The sequence below is a fragment of the Cupressus sempervirens genome, chromosome 3, assembly GCF_028749045.1.
Source record: "Cupressus sempervirens isolate cs-2001-9-10 chromosome 3, ASM2874904v1, whole genome shotgun sequence".
Taxonomy (NCBI): Eukaryota; Viridiplantae; Streptophyta; class Pinopsida; order Cupressales; family Cupressaceae; genus Cupressus; species Cupressus sempervirens.
In genome coordinates this window covers 279,179,626-279,200,945 of record NC_143120.1, presented here as the reverse complement: position 1 = coordinate 279,200,945, position 21,320 = coordinate 279,179,626, and the positions used below count along the sequence as shown (strand labels likewise).

At 32.6% G+C, this 21,320-nt stretch overlaps 1 protein-coding gene across 2 annotated transcripts; it reads left to right on the top strand.

Moving 5' to 3' along the window:
* The first annotated feature begins 1,998 nt into the window (after positions 1-1,998).
* On the top strand, positions 1,999-15,011 carry CHR1 (chromatin remodeling 1). Of its 2 annotated transcripts, none has more exons than XM_089819475.1 (16): positions 1,999-2,280; positions 6,102-6,179; positions 6,462-6,728; positions 7,250-7,408; positions 9,279-9,634; positions 9,730-9,916; positions 10,002-10,177; positions 12,137-12,206; positions 12,286-12,475; positions 12,626-12,721; positions 12,822-12,916; positions 13,119-13,238; positions 13,562-13,681; positions 13,879-13,977; positions 14,094-14,192; positions 14,337-15,011. In XM_089819475.1, the coding sequence occupies exons 2-16, from the start codon at positions 6,111-6,113 to the stop codon at positions 14,607-14,609; spliced, it is 2,376 nt and encodes a 791-aa protein (XP_089675601.1). In that variant the 5' UTR covers positions 1,999-2,280; positions 6,102-6,110; the 3' UTR covers positions 14,610-15,011. The 2 variants fall into 2 exon arrangements, with proteins under 2 accessions (XP_089675601.1, XP_089675602.1); XM_089819476.1 differs by lacking the exon at positions 1,999-2,280 and adding an exon at positions 2,423-2,746.
* Positions 15,012-21,320: the final 6,309 nt, after the last annotated feature.

Here is a 21,320-nt window from a genome sequence, read left to right as displayed (position 1 = left end):
GTTCAAAGCAGCTTCAACAAAAGATGACATCAAACAAGCTTTCAAAACTGAAGAAGCACTGTTAGAACTAGACACCAAGCTTGAGGATTTTATAGAGACAAGGATTTAAGTTAGTAATTACCAACAAGTAGTAAATAATAAGTACGAGCCTTTAGATTTTTTGGAAGCAAGCCAAGTAGCAGAGATAATAGAGAAGTTTAAGAATAAGCTTCTAGACATCAAAGAGGGAAAAAACCCAAATGCTAGAAGTTCAGTTTTGGACACTTAGAAGAAATTTTGGATTTTTGGAACCTATCACCAAGGTGTGCTTTTCAAAGAGGTGCACCGACAGTTTTGAATAAGAAATAGTGCGCCGACAGTTAACCACTAGTTGTTATTTTAGAGCATTCCATGCACTGAAAATGCATTTTGACGATAACTCAACTTCAAGAAATGCCTAAAGAAGGTGGAGATTCCATTTTTAGAGTTTCTAGAGACTTCTAGATCATCTCACAACTTCCTTCTTCTTATATTCGCACTCTTTCATTCTTTTGTGTCATGTAAAGGCTCATGCACCCATTGATGGATGTAAACAAGGGTGAAGACCTACCTAGTGCCATTTAAAGAGTTAGTTTGTATATAATTAGATTTGTTTTATTATTTTTTTAGCACAAGTTTGCATTTTAAGAGCTCTCACTCCTAACACAAAGAGATAATATGTTTTCTTATAAATACATGGATGTAATATGTACTCCATGCCATTATTTTGATGCAATAACATATGCTATTGGTGTTCTCATTATGAGTGTAGTTATTCTTGCCGGAGTGTGTTATTTTTGTGAATGTATGTTCATGAATAATAATGGAGCCAATGGTTTTATCGTGTTGTTATGATTGAGCAATCTTTTACTTAAAGTGTTTGCCTTGTGTTAATGAATTCTGCTATCGTGATGAATTGGAGAAAGGATAATCTTTGTTCTTGCATAGCATCTTGTCTCACATGAGTGCACTTTCGTGGCCTCACGATTTGATGAAATGTGAAACATCTTTCGGTTTATATTGAGTTCCCATCGGCGATTGCATTAGTGGAGTTGAGGAATCATTGCTTCTAATTTCATTGGTTTCCTACTTGATCCTTTTGATAATTTAATTCACAGACGTGTTGTTACCTTGACTTATGTTCGCTAGAAATTTTCCTTTCAGTTATTTGCTTTGATCTCTTGTTACTCTATCTTTGTTATTTGCTTTTCTAATGCTTGGTTAAAATAGGAATTCATATAGTTGCATCGATAAATTGCATTCATCATAAAACATAAAATACAAAAAAATATATCTCTTATGTGGTTACATCTCAAACAACAACAATAGATTATCTGAGATTGTTTAAGAACCAACAAAGGCCTCCTTGTGAACATACACATTTATCTTCAATTGAGTGAACCTAGTAGGTTGCAAGATCACCTGAAACTTTGGAGTTAGCCTCAATCAACTTTTCAAGAGAGAGATTTGAAAGGATTCCTATCGTTCAACATTGTGCAAAATGATAGCTCAACATAACCCTAATTCTATCCTTAACCCTAAGCCTAATATTGATAAAGTTTAAATAATTAAGATGTAAATTTTAATCACTAGTCAGAGGCTCTAGTTGCTCATAATTACTTTTGAGAAAAAAAAAAAAAATTAACATATTAAATATTTCTCATCTTCATCAATCAAATTACATCTGCTCTCCCACACTTAAATTACAATCATATTTTGTTAAAAAATAAAAATAAAAACAAAAAAACAAAAAAAACAAAATAAAAAGAAAAAAATAAAAATAAAATAAAAATAAATATAAATAGTTTAATGCTCTAGTCATAGCTACTTTTGAGGAAAAAACCAAATAAAAAAGATACACAGGGAATGCATCTCATCAATCAAATTACATGGCCTCTCCCACACTTAAATTACAATCATATTTTGTTAAAAAATAAATAAATCATCAGCATATAAGAGAATAATTTGTCATTATATTTTACATTACAACAAACTTCCTAAGGGAGCGGTTTCTCTCTAAAATCTCTGTCAAATACTTTCTCTCTCCAAGGGTTTTGTCAACACATTTTTCCCGCCAAAACTAGTCCCTACATTCATAAACACACTTCATATTTATACAGACATTCTGCCTCCTGAAGCCTCCACCTCCAACACTTTCTCTTAAATTCTATAGACAGGTTGCAGTTTCCAATTTCGGCTGCTTTGTTTCTTTCCCATTCATTTCTCAGCCGGTCTGCAGGTGTAGAACAAAGATCATTTTAGGTACACATTAGCTCTCACTTGACGTGTTATCTCATTTTTCAGTATCCAACAGCAAGATGTTTTTAAGATTTTCTTGGCCATCTAGAATTTTCTTTGTCGCTTGTTTATGTTAATAAAACTTGAAGCTGTATTCCGTTTGTTTAGTTTATATTCCGCAATTTATCATGTTTTTTGGTAGGATAAGTTTTATTTATAAGTTTGTCAGGTTAGAAACTGAAGAGGGTTATTGGCATATCATGCACATGCTTTCCAGCATCAAGGATGCTTGTCAAGATAGGCACCGAAGAAGGGTTTCCGGTCCATCTTCCAGAACTATTTTTAAGCTAGATGATTCTTGTGGTTGCAAACCCTGAATAATGGTTTGGAATGTTTTGCTTGTCCGGGCGCAAGGTGATCCCCAACTAAACGAACGAACAACCAAGACGTATTCTTCTGTTCTTTAGTTGCAGGGGACTGTAATGCTAGGGTACATTCGTTCTACCCACTTTTTCCGACACTGAAAATGTAGCTTTATTCGAGTCCAACTGCAGACGAAACTCTCTTAGTCTTTTGGTTTTTGCTTGTAGGAAGCTCTGAGTATAATCGCTTGAGTATTTTATATGTGGCAACATTCAGTTTTTTAATCTTTCTTTTGAAGACGTTAAGAGCTCCGATTTCTTGAATGCAGAGTAAGGAGTTCACATGTTCAATCGATTCTTTTGTTTTTTTCATTTCCAGGTCCTGATGATCTTTTATCCTCAGCATTTAGTATGTTACCTATTGCTAATTTCTAGCAGTATTTGTAATAATTGAAAAATTACGATCCAATGCCTGCCTCAATCGGCAGGCAAAATAGTAAAAACGCTCTGATTTGTGGCATTTGAACAATCTCAGAGTGCTTACTCGCTGTGACCCCAATTTTCAGCTCTTGTGATGAATATCTGGTAATACCATGATGATTTTCTGCTATTTATCTCTCAATACATGTATAAAACGATTACATATCGCTTTTTCATACCTGTGCATTTTGGGTCCCAATTCATTATTCTGTACTGAATTTTCACATTATTTGCATTTCCTTAGTTGGAGTTAAAAACTTGGGTAGGTTTTCTTAGCTAATACGGTGACATTCTTTCTGCTGATTTTGCATATTTATGACCACACTGAAATCATTTTTGCTTTTTAGACTGCAGTATTGGTATTATTTCTTCTTAGGGTTACCTTATGATTATACATCTCTTTTTTTGAGTGCAATGCGCCTAAATTTGGTTGTAACATCTTCAAGGACTCCAATTCCGTCTGTGGACAGCTGAACTATTCTACACCTATATCTCTTCCATTTGATAAGGTTGAATTGCCAATATTTTCTCAGAGGTGATACCTCTTTGCCAGTCTGCTAGCTCAATGGTAAAGTTTGTGAATATCACCGTCTGTTTTGCTGTACCAAAATATACTTCTGCTAACACTTACTATGGTTTACATTTGGCAATAGTAGTTTCTTTTTTCTTTTATCTAAATCTATCAGTGTTATAAATATTTGCCTATGTTATTCCATGAAAATTATTCTTGCACCATTAAATGGAAAACTTCTCTATATTATACTGATATGTAGTATGATTTTCTTTTTGCTTTTGAAGCCTTTTGTACATAAAATTTCCTCAAGAAATACTATCAAATTTCTCCTAGAAATGCCCAGGATTTATGCACTCAGAACTTATATCTGAATTTGCACCTTCATCTTGAAATCGAGGAATCCAATTTAGTTGCTTGCTGTCTAAGGAAGGTCTACTAAATTTTTCTTGATCTATATTTTATATATACAACTTTATTCAAAAAACTGAGTTCTGATAAATATTTCAAATTTAACTTTATTCAGTAAACTGAATAAGGCATAGTAGTGCAATATTAACAAAAAGGTGGTAGAGAAGGACACGTGTAAGGTCTATTTGGACCAAGTTTGGAACAATGGCAAATAATTTAATAAACATGAGAAGTGCCAAGCCCAACAAAGTCTAAGTAGCTAAGGAGGAAGATTCTTATCATCAGCTTCATTCCAAACATTCTGGCGACAGAATCAACTGTCCCCAATCCGTCACCCTCACTAAAATTTGGATTAGTGAACTGTCATTAGATAGTGCCCTTGTGCTCACCACAGACGGATATAACTTGTCAACTTGACAAGGAACCTTTGGAACACTTTTTCTAAACCTTACAAAGATGCATTAAATGGTAACCTGTCTTCAACATGATATAGATGCAATGGAAACATGAAAAAGGAGCAGAAACTTGTGAGGAAATACAAATGCAAGAACGGCACAGATTAGCCTGATGAAGCCCCAGTGTATATAAACTCCACTATGAACAGCCTTGATCTCATGATTCCACTATCCCAGCATGAAATTGTTAAATTGGTAATATAGTTAATTGGGTTCGTGCAAAATAGATGATGCTTATTCACAACTGCAAAGAGCTCCTGCAATACAGAAATTGTTAAATGCTAAGAATCCAAACATTTCCATGCTGATGGTTATTTTACCATGTCATTTTATTTAGAAGCATGTGTATTATCCAATAATAAAATTTCTCAATGTCACCAGCTACGTTTCTGTGTGAAAATATACAGTGTTTACATTAATTAATGTTTAGTGTTTTTTTCTTCTAAACAGAAGCAATGCGGATGTATTTGTTAGTTTTTTAAAAATAAAAAACATTCTTCTATCTGTAAATGGAAATATTCTTTATCTATGTTACGACTTTTTGTTGCCACTTGAACCTTTTTCTCACATGAAATGTCCTCAGGAAATACTATCAAACATCGTGTAGAAATGCTAAAGGTTATGAGACTAGGGCCTTAGTTGTGAATTATAGTCTTCAAGTTGAAATACAAAATTCTAATTTACATTTTTGTATTCTTAGAAAAGACTTCTAAAACCATGTGAGTATTAGGAATAAATATCCGACATGACTTTTATCCACTTTGTTCCTGTATTTAATTGTATGGTTAAAAGAGATGGTCTACCTAATTTAGGCAGCATTTTTCTGCTACCCTTCTACTCATATATTTATTTGGACGCTCATTATAGATAAATGCAACATTATATTGTTAATATGTAGTTTCCATTCACAGTGAACTGGATTCTGAGGGTAAGGTGGCCTTGTAATTTTGTGGGTTTTCAACTAAGTAGCATATATGGGAGTTTTGTTTCTGCTACCAATACTGTGTTCACGTACTTGCCTGAAAGCATAGGTCTGCAACAGAGGCCCATGTCTTGGTATTGCAGTTATTGTGACATTGAGCTTCAGCCAAAGTTATAATTTATTGGTACTCTTGATTATTATTATGAAATTCGTTTGAGCATTAGGACTTTTAAATATCCTAATGTGCAATAAGGTCCTAGTTTGGCAAATGCTATTAAGCTTGCTACTAGAGCTATGATAATTTTGACATTGTTAACTTGTTTGGCAGTGCTACCAAGCTTGTCACTTTAGCTACAATCTTGTTGGCATTGTTGATAGTTACCATGGAATTTACTTCAACAATGAAATATTTGATAAATGTAGCTACATTCAAGGTTAGACTTGTAATGAGGGCATTTACTTTGGTATTTGCTGTATTCCCAAATTCATGATCTCAGGCAGAGATTTGGTAATTAACTTAATTTCTAAGGTGTTTGTATGCTGATAATAAGTATTACTTATATTGTCTTTCATGATTAATCATTAGCTGAAAGGCTGCATGTGTATTCATTTTGCTAGTTTATTCTGTGTACAAAGTACAAACCCCATATTTTGATGGTTATAATTTTGACTGTTTTGGGTTTAATTTCCATTTTGTCATGCAGATTTTGAAAATGGTTAATGCTGTGGCTGCCAAGGTTGAAGGAGATGCTGATTCACCAATATCTGTATTGGAAGATGAGGTGAAGATTTTGCATTTTTTTTAAAATTTTCTTATTTTAGAAGAATTGCCATAGTTTCTGCATGGTATAAATGTGTTTTGTAAGCTTAGGGTGCTTTGGTGAAATTGTAAGTGAGTTGGTCAATTTGATTTTGTTCGTCTGTAATTGTAGTTAGCTGTTTATTATCCTGTGGTTATATCTTGATGTAAAGCTCAAAGATTTTTTGCTTTTGATGTTTGAACTGAAATATTGATCAAGATTATTTTATCCTGATTCAGATATCATTTTACTTCCTCTTAACAGGGAAAGTCTGGAAGTGATCTGCATATTGATTTGGAGGACAATGAATCCCCATGTGATGGAGAAGTATTGCAGGTTCCAGAAGATCTAGTCATAGAAGAGAAACGTCTAGAGGAAGAACGAGCAAAACGGGAGGAGGAAAACAAAAAACAAGCAAATAATGGAGCTCAACAAATTGGTGATTTGGTCTTTAGCAGATTGGAGGCACTTCTTAACCAGACTCAGCTTTATTCAGAGTTTTTGCTTGAGCAAATGGAAGATGCTAAATTTGTAAGTCTGAGAGATTGTACTTGCAACCTATGTTTTATATGCAAATCAAATCTAGTCAGTTTTTTTCCAATTGCTATTTGTCTTTTTAAATTCTCTAGTAGAGGAAGTGGAAAGCTTTTTTTTTATTAACTGTATCAGTGTAATTTTCGGCTGTATATTCTGCATTAGAAGAATCAGATGCATTTTCTTCTACTTGTTGAAAGTCCTCTACTAGAATAAGCAGATGCATTTTCTTCTTATAGTGATGAAGATTGTTTTCAGTTGTATTGTTTTACAATTAACAAATTATTTTTATTTTCTGAATATGTAAAGTTAGTTTCCTCTGTATTTTATCTATCAGAATAAGTAAATCTGTTTTCCGTACCAAGTGTTCAAACTAATATTCATCTATATTATCTCTACCATAATGGTTAGATTCATTTTATTTGTCTAGTTCTTATTCAAGTTAGTTTTAGCTGTATTTTTTTTTTTGAGAAAAAGTAGCTGCATACTAGTCTTCTAATTCTATCATGGAAAAGCAGGGTTCAAATGAGAATGGTGATGCAAAAGTTCCCCAGCCTGAGGTAAGAGGTGTTGGTAGGGGTCGCAAGAGAAGAGGGAGTGCTAATGAGAATGATGCAAAAGATTGCAAGCTAGCGAATGGTGGTAGAGGCCGAAAGAAGGCAACGATGTCCAATGCAGTAAGTTCTTAAATGTTATCTGTTTATTAAAGTTTATGGTACCTAGTATGTACATGATGCTTGATTAAATATGCATTGCCTTTCCAGATTGGCTGTATTACAGTTTTGAATGGTTTTCTTGTGGCTCCATTTCATTGACCTGCTTGTTTTCTTATTGGCAATATGATTTTATATGAAAATCATCGAGGTTAGCTTGAAGATCTTGTGTCAAAATTGATTGTTACAAATACTGTTAAGATCTGTCAATCCATTTCCCAGCCCTTTTTTATTGGGTCACGTAATCTAGGTGTGTTCATCAAACTGGGTGCAGCTCAAATAATCTTTAGTCTGCTCTGGATTATCACCTAATGCATATGACCGAGAATGTGTGGATATATTCTTAAGGAAATTGGTATTGGTTGCAAATCTATTTACTCTAGGAGGAAGGTTTAGGAAGCACCAAAGGCAATCATAAATACAGAGGCTAGAGGGGTTGGGGTATCTATGGCACCCCCTCAAAAGATAGGGGGCTTCAATGGTTTAGTCAATAAGTATGATCTAATCTAGTTCATTCAATATAATTAACATACTTTGACATGTATCCAAAGTTTTGGATCATTGATTTTCTCATTGCTAAATCAAACGTTAAATAAATCATTAGATATAATATGTTGTTTTATAGTAGTATGATGTTTTTTGAAGTCATGGAGCTGTGACATGACAATTGCACAATCACAACAATAGAAAAACCCAAGATATTATTGGCAACTTATAGCTGTGGATCACTGTACAGATAGTAAAAGACACAGGCAGCTTTTAACAGAAGTAAGATGCTTGATATATAAAAAATGTACAATATAACCTATGTAACTGTACAATATTTTGTAAAATTGGAGTTTAATAAGATGTATACAGTATTATATGATAAGCCCATGTGGTCCTCACATGAGGGTTAGTGACATTACTGTCACGATGATAATGTTAATGTGAGCTTTGGGCATTGTTTCTAACCTCTGTTGTTAGTTCTAAGGGCTGTATAAGGGATTCATCATACAATAAGAACAGATGTGCATGGGGTCGCTATTTATTCATTGTAGCAGATAAAGGCCATAATGCCCCGGGGTTGACCAGATGACTGCAGCCAGCTCTAGCGGCTTTTCTAAGTATGCTAAGGAATCTATGGTGCTCACAAAAAAGGGGGTTTACGTTCTGTCAATACATATGTTCTCTGGACCCTGGATTTATCTGTGAATTCTTAGTATTCTATTGTAGGGAGTGGCAGCTGTTACATGTTGGTTTTTGAGAAAGTGAATTTTTTTTTGGTAGAATGTGTCTTAGTTTTCAATGTCAACATAGCTTTTGAATCTTCTTTCAGTGTTTTGTAAGGTTTTGTCATTGGTGGATGGCATTTACGGACAGTAGAGTTTTTTTAAAAGTTGTTTTCGAAACAAAAACCTATACATTTAACTATTTGAAAGCTTGCAAGCTTTACAGGAAACTGTTGCATTTTTGTAGATTGTTAGTATTATATCAATTGACTACATTAATTCCGTTCGACATGTTATTTATGTATTCGAAATGCCTTCTCATCACTAATGGTCCTTAAGCTCTTTCAAAACTTCATATAGTGTTCATCATTGCTAACAAATTTTGAATTTATGAACAGTAAATAATGAAAAGGTGAAATGACCTTTTGGAAATGCTCATCTGACCTCTATATATGAGATCATTAATGACTTTATGAAGGTTTTTTTGTGTAATTTTATGATGCTTGTTTAAAAAAAAAATCATTTATCAATGTATATATAATTATATAATGTTTTCTGTTAGAGCATTGATGTGTAGTGTTAAGCCTCTCATGCCATTTCCTATGTGTGCTATAAATTCTCAGGCAAAAGAAAAGGCAAAAGATGCAGTTAAGGTCATGCTAGAAAATTGCAAAGAAGATGCCCAAGATAATGATTCTGATGATTTAACAGAGGAGGAAAGAAATTGGAAAGAACAAATGAATCTTGTTCCTCTATTGACGGGAGGAAGGCTAAAGTCTTATCAGATCAAGGGAGTAAAGTGGTTAATTTCTCTGTGGCAAAATGGTCTCAATGGAATACTCGCAGATCAAATGGGTCTAGGAAAAACTGTGCAGACTATTGGTTTACTTGCTCACTTGAAGGGAAAGGACATGCATGGTCCCTTTCTAGTTATTGCCCCCCTCACCACTCTATCAAATTGGGTGAATGAAATTGCTAGGTGGGATTTTGACTACTTGTAAGATTTGATCTTTTTAGAGTTACCCTGTTCATTGTATTGACTTGTTAGTAAACTTAAGCAAAACTTATCTGCAGATTTACTCCAAGCATGAAAGCTCTCCTATATCATGGGTCAAAAATTGAGCGTGATGAGCTGAGAAGAAAGCACATGCCAGGAGAAGTCGGTCCAGATTTTCCCGTTATTGTCACATCTTACGAGGTTGCCATGAATGATGTAAAGGCACTTGCCCGCTACAAGTGGAAATATCTAGTTGTCGATGAGGTTTGTGTTTTACAAAATCAAGCACTTCTATTTTGGGTTCAGTTTTGTCAATTTAATATCTCATTCAGTTACCTTTTTGCTACAGGGACACCGATTAAAAAATTTTGAGTGCAAATTACTGAGGGAATTGAAACAGTTAGATGTTGACAATAAGGTTCTTTTGACTGGAACTCCCCTACAGAACAATTTGGCAGAACTCTGGTCCTTGCTTAATTTCATTTTGCCTGATGTATTTACTTCACGTCAGGAATTCGAATCTTGGTAAATCTCTCTTCTGCTTGATCTGTAGATATCTGATTTATATGACTTGGGGCAAATGCTTTATTTCAAATCAATGCATACATGTTTTAGACTCATCAATTACATTATATTTTCACCTTTTTTGCTGATTCCCTTGTTTTTAAAGTTAGTAAGATAGGTTTGACCTCATTATCAAGCTCAGTGATAAAATTGAACTTGTCAATTGACCTCTTGTACTCTGGGACATGCTCCTCTTACCATAAGATGTGCTTCATCAGATATTTAGAAATACGCATATGCCAGCTGTGCCAAGGATTAAATGATGTCATGTTTTCACTACCCTCTCAATGCACATAAGTTTGCATTCAATGTAATAAATTTAAAGTATCTAAAGGCTAAATATTAGTGTTGTCTTTAAGGGGAGTAAACAGTGTGAGGTGGAAAGGTCTTCAGTGTAAGTGTTTGTCAAAATTGCTCTTGGTGTATCCTGTTGTATTGAATTGCTTACCCTTGCTATCAGAAGTGGTTTTATAAGTTTTACAGAAGATGTTTTTCAGTTATTTTTTCTCCATCTGGATTAGTTGAGTTTTCCTTTGCTGTTGAAGCCTTGAAGGTTCTTTTCAGCTACATTTTCTCCATGTGGAGAGAAGTAGACAAGTATTTTTAAACATGCCATTGAAAAGATTTTTAGCTACATTGTTATCTATCAAATCAAGCAAATGGGTTTTCTTTAAAGTGCGACTGAAGGTTCTACCTGAACAATAAGAAGAAATGTGGTTACAAATTTTTTCTGCTTTAGAGAAATTTGATTTAATGGCACATCTCAAATCATCGAGTATGGTATTAATTATGTGTTTTTAAGGTTCACAAATGGTAGATTTGCTTAATAGAATTAGGTTGGAAATTGCAGAATTTTTACTCCTTAAGAGGGTAAATGCTTTTGATGTGGACCTATGAACTTGTGAGGTTACAGAATGGGACCTGATCACCATTTTAACATTCAACTATCAAGAACAACACTACAACTTAACCATCAGAGCATGCCAATGCCAGCAATTAGTAGTTCAGCTTAGTCTTTATTTCGTTGAAACATTAAAAACTTAAAACTAGGTATTCTTTTCTTGCCACATTTGAAACTCTAATCTTGCTGTAGAGACTAGCAAAATTTGAGCCATATCCAATTTTCCGTTTTCAAACCTTGATGTGATTCGGAGCAGATGCATACATGTGCTGTACCTGTGGCATGTCGGAAGAAATATAATATTACTCAGCTTTTTTGCAAGTTTGTGAGACTGTCAGGGTCTGGTTGCCTAATATATCTGATTTTTTTTGATAGGTACTAATATATCTGAATTTTAGTAAAAGAAAGAAACAACTGTATTTAAGTCCAAAAGAAGCCTATTCATGTTGAAAGAAGTTTGGTTCGATGGTAATTTTGGACTCTTTTATTATCATGTTTATGAATTTAATCTGCAGCAGTCTCGAAATATTAAAGGCATAGTGATTGCCTAGCTGCATCTAGCTCTCTGTGATTGGCAGGCATTAAATTACATATAGTAGCAAAGATGCTTATAAGTAGAGTTAATTTGTCATGTTATTTTAATCACAGGGAAATGGGTTTATTGGTATTTATATCCAATAATTGCTTCTTCTCTTGCTTGAAAGGCATTCCTATTTGAGAAAGTGTACCTCTCCATATCGTGCTGATATTGTAGTGATGAGCTATAAATAACAATCATGATCTAGTTATTGGGGACATTTGAATAGCTAGGGATTGTCACCATTCCATGCCTCTGTTATTATGAGGGGGACCCTATGATTTTGTTACTTTTTACAGATCTAGTGATTAGTACTCTTTATTATCATTTCATGATCAATAAGATATGATCACTTCTGGGCTCTGATGTAGGAAAGCATGTGCTCTTCTCATTTAAGGCCTTTCTTACTTTACTATGCTGATTTATGCCAAATTGCTTTAAGGTTTGATATTGGTGGGAGACAGAGCAATGGGATGGGTCAGGAGGAAGAAGAGGAGAAGAGAAGAGTTCAAGTATGCTTCAAATTCAAGCAGTTATTTTATGTTTGTTTTCTGTTGTTGGACTTGAGATTGACAATAGTTGCCTTTTCAGGTAATTTCAAAGCTTCATTTGATTCTTCGGCCATTTCTCCTCAGAAGACTGAAGGAAGAGGTGGAACAGAACCTCCCAAAGAAAAAAGAAATAATCTTGTATGCAAATATGACAGAACATCAAAAACAGATACAAGAGCATTTAGTCAATAAAACACTTGAGGCCTACCTGCAGAGTAAGGCAGAGAGAGGTAGGGTAATGTGTTCTCTAATTTTAGAGAGTTATTTTATAGAGCTCCTGCATAAGTTGTGTTCCTTTATTAATTGTACTATCAGCCATTTAGCCAGTCTTATTTGCTTGAATAGTAAAAGCTTGGTATGACTTCCTTCATCTGTTTCAGGCACAGGTATCAGAACAAAGCTAAACAATCTGATGATTCAACTAAGAAAGAACTGCAACCATCCTGATCTGTTGGAATCACAGTTTGATCAATCAAGTAAGGTTTTAATTAGTAATTAAGCTTGGTTGTTTTGAAACTGATTACTAGTGGGACAAATTAATTTAATGTTATGTCTAACATTGAGCTTTCTCCTCAGTTGAATACCCACCAGTGGCTCAGTTGGTTCAGCAGTGTGGCAAATTTGGCTTGTTAGACAGACTTATATTGCATTTGAAAGCTCGAAAACATAAGGTACCAATAACAATTTGCATTAGTTAACCTTCATTTTTAGCGAACACTTAAGTTTCTTGTACTGATTTCAAGTAACACAGCAATCAAGAGGAGAGTTTGCTTGCTGTTCTCAAGTTCTGTGTGCTTCTGCATTTTAGGGCATGCACTTTGTAGTTTCTAAGCATGATTTTCTGATGGTGCGAAAATTGGACATTGATTACAGATTTTGATTTTTTCTCAATGGACGAAAGTTCTAGACTTGCTGGAATACTATCTGTTTGAGAGAGGACACGAGGTTTGTCGAATTGATGGAGGAGTTAAATTGGAAGATCGTAGAACGCAGGTATTGTGTAATTGTCTAAATGGAAAGGCTGGTCAAGAAAAGTCTTCATTATAACAGTCTCTATATTAGATGTTTTAGTTATCAAATCCAATGGATTGGATTGTTTCTGCTGGCTGGTTTTGTTTGCTCAAGGCTTGGATCACTATGAAATAATTTTGATGAACCTGATACAGAATGTATAGGCAAATTAATAAATTATATGTGCAAGTATTTGGGCACAATGGCTTAGCTCACATATTTTTAGTATTGTTGATTTACGTCTGCAATCTTTAAGCATGTGCAGTTTTCTTACAAATTCTTCTTTAATGTCTTTTTCGATACAGATCAATGATTTTAATGATCCAGAAAGCAAATCTCGTATCTTTTTGTTAAGCACACGAGCTGGTGGGCTTGGGATCAATCTCACTGCTGCAGATACTTGTATCATTTATGATAGTGACTGGGTAAGATATAAGTTTACATTGACAAGTTTAGTGTAAATGCTACATCTTATCATATTAATTTCATTTGGGTATGCGTTTTTAATGCATGTGTAGGGCAAATCATTTATTATGCAGGAACTTTTGTTGTGAATGTGCATTGAAGTTTGTTTGTATGTATTTATTGTAATTATATCATTATAATAAGTTTGATCATGCAGAATCCTCAAATGGATTTGCAAGCAATGGACCGGTGTCATAGGATTGGACAAACAAAACCTGTACATGTCTACAGGCTTATCACAGCTCATTCTGTGGAGGTAAGGATTGTTTTTGTCACTGTATCATGCTCAGAGTGCTTGTATTATCAACTTACCCCGTTCACAGTGCTTATATTATCAACTTACTTTGGTTACCGTGGGGTCAATGAATACAGGGTCGCATGCTTAAAGTAGCATTTAGCAAGCTAAAGTTGGAACATTTGGTGATTGAGAAAGGGCAATTTCGTCAAGAACGAGTTACCAATACACTAGAGGTTTGAAGATTTAATGTTGTTTATTATATCTTAGCTTATGTTGCTTGCTTACATGTTCTCACTCGAATGAATCAGATTTTAGCCAACTTCAGAAGCCTTAAGCATATCAGGACATTGACGAAAATTGCTATTGATGATGTACAGGAAGCAGATTTAATTGCTTTGCTTAAGCAAGAAAAGGATGAAGAAGAGGAACTTATACAGACTGAAATTAATGATGCCAATCTTTTACGTCTCTTGGACCGAGGTGACATGCTAAAGGACTCTGCAGGAAATGATCTAGCAAGTTCTGAAGCTCTCCCACTGAAGGGGCCTGGTTGGGAGGTAGTAGTTCGTAGTGGGAAAGGTGGGAGTGTGCTGTCATCTATTGAAGGCTACCGGCAATTTTCTGGTACTAGTGAGCAACATACTAACTAAATACTAAGTGGCTCGCTGCTCTTTTCTTTTTGTATCCCTCTCCATCAAGTTGACTTATAGACAAAGGTATTTGTTCCCATCAGTATTTATTTATGTTTTTGTGGGAGGATTTTTGTTATCGATGAGAGCTGTGGGATAGTGTTTGAGCAGAGCAAATGGATGATTTCACAGGGAGACTGAAGAGACAGTAGTCTCAAGTTTTTAGGCCAAAGCTGATACTCAAGTTTTTTTTAACAGCTAGGACATGTAACATATTTTTTGGCATTGCTTGATTGGAAAGATTACAGTTTACCAGCTGTGTAGTTTTCTGTTGCTTCTTTGACAGCAGAGGTTCTTGACACGAATGTAATGGATTACAATTTTTGTAATGTTCATATTGTTGTGGAGTCTTGGTACATACAAGTATTTTCGCTACCTCTGCACTTTTTCATTGTTGATTCTAGTTCTGTTTGTGTGAGATTGTTTGTTGGGCATCTATTAAGTGATTATGATTTGAGTCCAGTTGACAAACTATACTTAATAGTTGGGCATCTATCAAGTGATTATAATTTGCGTCCAGTTGACAAACTATACTTAATAGTTGGGCACTACATGTTGGGTTTGCTATATTTGTTTGGTGTCATTGTAACCAATTTTAGTGGAATAATTAATAGGATGTGTGCCAAGTAGAAGGGATGTTTAAATAAAAAGAGGTCGGTTTTCATAATCTGAATTGATGTTAAAATAATACAAGTCGGCATCTAATCTGAATTGCTGGCATGTATATTGGAGAAATATTGGGTTGTTCAATATGCCTTTTTGGCCAATGGTTTAATCTATTGAATTGCAATACAGCTGAACATGTTTTTCTACAATAGTGCGGCATACAGCCGCAACCACAAGGAGAAATATCTTTTAAAAAAAATTATCAACACATTAAGTTAATAATAATAATCACATTTCATGTTGAATTCACTTTAAGTGAACAGTCCTGTAAGGTCCAGTTTATTATCTATTTCCTCTTTAGTACATGTAAGGTCCAGTTTATCTCTCTCCACTGTCTACTAGCCTCTCAGAAATAAATGTCAAATTTCTGAGAAAGAAGCTAGACCATTGAGCGTAGTTCTTAGATTACAGATCATGGGTAATTATGTAAAACATGAGGACTGTATTGGAAGCTTGGCAGCACATGTATTTATTTGAGTACTGGTGGTCATAAGCCACGATACCCAATAATGTTAAAATGCTAAGAAATGCATCCGAATTTTGTATATTTTCTTGCAGTTCTCTGTGAACTGCCATTCTTCATTATGTAAATTATATTTTTTAAAAATACGAAGAAGAAATAAATTAAGCAGCTATATATTTTAGAACTGAGTGAAAGGTTTTGGAGTAGTCAACAAGAGATGCAATGCGTCATAGTTCTTGCCTAATGCATAATGGTTGTAGAGGTGTAGATGAGTGAGAAAAAAGTTAAATAGTTTTAAATTAACATTGTGAATGCATTAATTTTTGCTTAGAAATGCACTTGTGATATGATAGGATGATTCATATTTTGTTGTTAAATTCTCTTCTTAGAAATGCACTAGTGATTTGATAGGATGACACATTTTGTTAAGTTCTTGTGTTATATTATTATATTTTTGGGCATTTAAGCCCAAGAGGCCACAGTCCTCAATATAGCACTAATTACTTAATATCATACTATGATCAATATATATGTTTTAGACAAATTTGCACCTTTTACATTGACAACTTAAAATATGTGCCATGAGGAAAGATATCCATACTAATATTTCAATTATAGAAGTTGAAGAAGTGATGAAGCATTTGGAGTATCACATTATATGTTTAAGCATGTTATGCATGCTACTAGAGAACCATAAGTAGTTGGGAAAACTCCCCCAACTATGTCTTATTCTCATCTTGATTATCAAATGGAAGTCACACTATTTTTAATCATTAGATAAGAGATAAATAACAATATAGAACAATAACAACATAAACATATATGCAGAGAAATAAATGATAGATAATATAGTGGAGGAAGATGAAGAGAGATAAAATAGTGAGATAGAGTGATACCAACATAAGTTGTGCATGAGAGAGAGAGAGAGAGAGAATTAAATATAATTTTTTTTTAATAAAATAAATAGTCAAAATAAAATCATGGTTATAATAAAAAATTAAAATATATTATATTTTAATTAATGAAATTAAGAATTTAATTTTTATATTGAAATTCACATTTGTATAAAGAAAAATGAGATGTATTGAAATATAAAAATATTTTATAAGTAAAATTAATTGTTTAATTTTACACAATTAGAAAAAGTTCACTATTTAATGTTTTGTATTTCCAAGATTTTCATAAAATTAAGTAATTTTTAATTATGAAATAATATCTATATAATTTAATATGTGCATTTGTAAATAATAAATATATGTAATACATATAAATTTGATATTGATGAATAAGTAAGACATAGAATATAAGTATTTAATTTTAATACATAGTTTATAAAAACTTAATAATAATTTATATATCTTTTAGAATTGAATTATTTATTTTTTGTGGTTATCTTCTTTGGTATGTTTTTTTGATTTAAAATATAATTATTAATTTAATATTAAAATATATATTTAAGTTCTAAATATATTTAAACTAAATGATTTAAATTGTTTAAATGAAAAATATTACTAATAATAAATGATATAATTTATATATTGTAACACTTATCAATTATACATATTACAAACACTACTATAAAATATAATTAGAAAATAATATTGTTTAATTTATTTTTCTAAAAGTAAAATAATAGTAATAATTTAACTACTTTTATTAAAAAAATCAAAGTTTAAAAAAAATTATAAATTCAAATACAAAGATATAACATATTGAATTATATTGCTATTAAGAATTAATATTTGATTAGACATATTGTGTGAGGTGGAAGATAAAATGATTGAAAGAAATAATTTTTTTTATCAACTTGTCATAAATGTAGAAAAGATAAAGTTGTAATTAATGCATACATTAATGGTTAGAAAATATCTGTATTTTTGTTGAAGAAAATTAATTTTCCCCCCCATCAAAAATAGTACGAATTAATAGAATGAATGAAAAATATGATTTATAAAATAATGAAAAATTAGAAAAATATATAAACATTTGAGATATCATATAATCTTTTAAATTCTTTGATTTGATTGGTTAGTGTTAATGTAATATTAGCACTTGCATGAATGCATAAGTATTCCTGCCATGGGTAGGAACCAATAATTCGGATTTTGCTAAGGATATGATACATTTAACTGCCTCTTTACGTCAAAGGGTCAATTTTATGAGCCAAAGTCTTTACATTGATTATGAAGAGCACCATAAAAACATTTTCTATTAATTTTTTTATGAGATAATATTCATTGCATTACATGTTTTATAAGGTTGAAATGATTTTCCTTACAATACCTTTAATGTGATTACTTATTGTCGCAGTTTAATGTGATTACTTATTATTGCAGTTTAACTTTACATGAAATTGCATAATATTGAGATATTTTTAGTAATTATTACTAGATTATTATATTGATAGGGAACAAGGCACTAGACTAATATATATATCTAACAAATCTATTCAAGAAATGCAATGTTTTATTGTCATAGAAAATGACATGGTAAAGAAAGGTGTTGGGATCTTCATCCTCGTGGCATTTGTGTAATTTTAGGTCCTGTAAAACAATATGTTGGAATACAAAGAAGTAAAATACACCTATACAAGCAAATTGTGGACATTTTGATGCATATAATTAGAAAAATGTCATGTGTTTAAAAGTCTCTATGAACATAAACATTCATATGTACAAAATGATAGTAGACAAGAAAAAGGTAAATGTTTGAGTAGAGATAGAGTGTGCCAAAAGGGTGCTACTAGGTACATCAATGGTGATGTTGTTGAAAATAAATATAGAATTATTGCAAAGCTTAGAATAGAAGTGTGTCACAAAAACAAAGAGGGTCCCTTCTAAGTAAGAATAATGTAGAGGAGGACATTCATGAAGGATATAAGTGGTTTCACTAATTTGTCTTGAGGACAAAACAACATTTTAGACTTGGAGAGAATGTTGGTAGAATATAAGGTTGCGAGGCACCACATGTCATTTGGGTCATTTCAAGAGCCATATATTCAATATATACCCCTTAAATAACCTTAAATCTCTATTGCATATAAATAAGATATAAAAGCCTACCATATTATAGGATAAAAGTAAATATATGGGAATAAAATAACTAAGAGTTACTATAGAAATACACAATGAAAAATAATTAAGGGGCTATATGCACAAGGAAAAGTGGGAGACATGAGTGTGAAATAATTGAAAACATGTGTGGAATGATATGTATTAAATGTGTGAGAATAAAGAATCTTGAAATGTGTCTCTATATACATACATACATACATACATACACATACACACAAATATATATGTATATGTGTGTGTGTGTGCGCGCACACACACACAAATGCATACACACATACATGAATGAAGCATAATGAATGAATTATAGGACATGTAAAAGATATTAAAGTTTTTGAATATATGATGTCATGGACACATATATATGAATGAATGCAATTAATTTTATTTTGTCTTATATTCAGGCACCTATAAGTCTTTCCTTTTTATTGCATCACACCAAGGTTGACTATACTTAATAGAATATTAAACCTTTAATCTTGGTTAAGGTTTTTCCATCAATAGTTCATATAAATCTCCAATGACTTTTTGAGTGGGAAGAAGCTTGTTTTGTAAAAATTACACATTTTACACCTTTTCATTTGTACGTGAAGTAATACAACACTTATGCTCCACTTTGTTCTTTAATACACTCATGGATATAAAACTGTATTTCTTTAAAAAAGTAATTAGTGTGCAAAGTTGACACATCTAACTAAAAAATGCCACATATTTGTCAACCCCTTTTAACAAAATACATCCATCTCCTTTGGTACAAATGAAGGTCTCTTATAACACTCTAATTGTAATCATTACTTTATCTTTTGGAAAACCATCATTTTCTCTAGAGATCATGACATTGTTGTCATTGATAAAGGAGAATGTTGTTTTAGTTATCATTAATGTCAACACAATTTTGTTGACTTATTTTGTTATAAGTTTTTAGCCATTATGAGAACACAACTAAGAATATTTTGGTTTGTGTTTCTCCACATAGATGGATATGATTATTCATTTTGGACAATATGTTGTGATATTTTTGATATGCCTATGGTTAATTTTTCATGAGGATTGGGGCTCTAGTTAGGTTGTTTAATTGGTATGGTAACTCAATTTACAAGTTAATCTATTTCATTGGAAGAAGATAGATGATTAGCTCGTCCACACTTCTTCACTTGAATAATTTTGGTAATATGAATATGAGATAGGATTAGGACTAAACAAAGCGTGTAAAATCAAGTAGAAATCAATTTTGATGAAAGAATTAGCTAACATGTAGAAGAAATTTTGAAGTATGTCTTGACTGAAATATGAATTGATTCAACTCAACCGACTAATTGATGCTTGGAATCGAAGAACAATATGTGCATCTACACACACATGCACGCGCGCGCGCACACACACACACACATGTATATGTATATGTATTTGTATATGTTTGGTCTATCCTCTTGGAGAGATACATATAAAAAATAAAGATACAAATGAAAGGAGATAAAAATGCAATGGGTATGTAAATTTGCGAAAGGACATCAAGGTTATGTAATCCACAAAGGATAACCAAAGTGCATCAAGTCTATATTTTGTACTTCAAAGGATTTGATTAATGCATATGCATATGTATATGTATATGTATATTTATATGTTTGGTCTATCCTCTTGGAGAGATACACAGAAAAAATAAAGATACAAATGAAAGGAGATAGAGATGCAATGGGTATGTAAATTTGCGAAAGGACATCAAGGTTATGTAATCTACGAAGGGTAACCAAAGTGCATCAAGTCTATATTTTGTACCTCAAAGGATTTGATTCATGCATATGTTAGATGCAATTATAAAAATTTATTCTATCAATTCCATCAAATTTCCGCAACCCATATCAATGCATATTTTTCTAAGGTATGGAAAAATATTGTTAGGCAATAACAATTGCGTTATGCATGAAACAAAGCATTGCATACCTAAAGATAAGAATTTATCATAAATAATGAAAATTAATAGCGAAATGAATGTAAATGATGAAAAGATATCACATTATTCCTACAAGAAAGCACTAATAGATCCTTGAGAGAAAATAAGGTAATCCTTCTAAAATAGATCCTTTATACATGTAGGAGACAAAGATAAAGTTGCACATGAAAATGTAACACAACAAAGCAATGTAACATATTCTAAAGAATACACACCTAGAAAGGAAAAGGAGGGATGTATTTAAGCACACTTAAACATATCTCCTAGATACCAAATATGCACTTTTTTAGAAAGGATATTCAAGTATAAAAGGCATATGTCAAGGAGCTAAAATAGATTCCAAGAGAAGATGAACTTTGCCCCCTAGTAAAGAAGGACAAAGTTATGCCACTCTTGACCATATTATTTAAAATAATAAAGAATGGCTACAATAGGGAGAAATGGTAAGTGATTATATGAAGAAGGAATATAATGTCTTGTGTATACAAAACATTACCATTTTCAAATTTATCGTGAACATA

Excerpts from the sequence above, each read along its gene's own strand:
- CHR1 (XM_089819475.1), top strand. The coding sequence starts at position 6,111 with ATGGTTAATGCTGTGGCTGCCAAGGTTGAAGGAGATGCTGATTCACCA. Across the intron at positions 7,409-9,278 it reads AGGCAACGATGTCCAATGCA|GCAAAAGAAAAGGCAAAAGA; the intron begins GTAAGTTCTTAA and ends ATAAATTCTCAG. Across the intron at positions 14,193-14,336 it reads GAGTTACCAATACACTAGAG|GAAGCAGATTTAATTGCTTT; the intron begins GTTTGAAGATTT and ends GATGATGTACAG.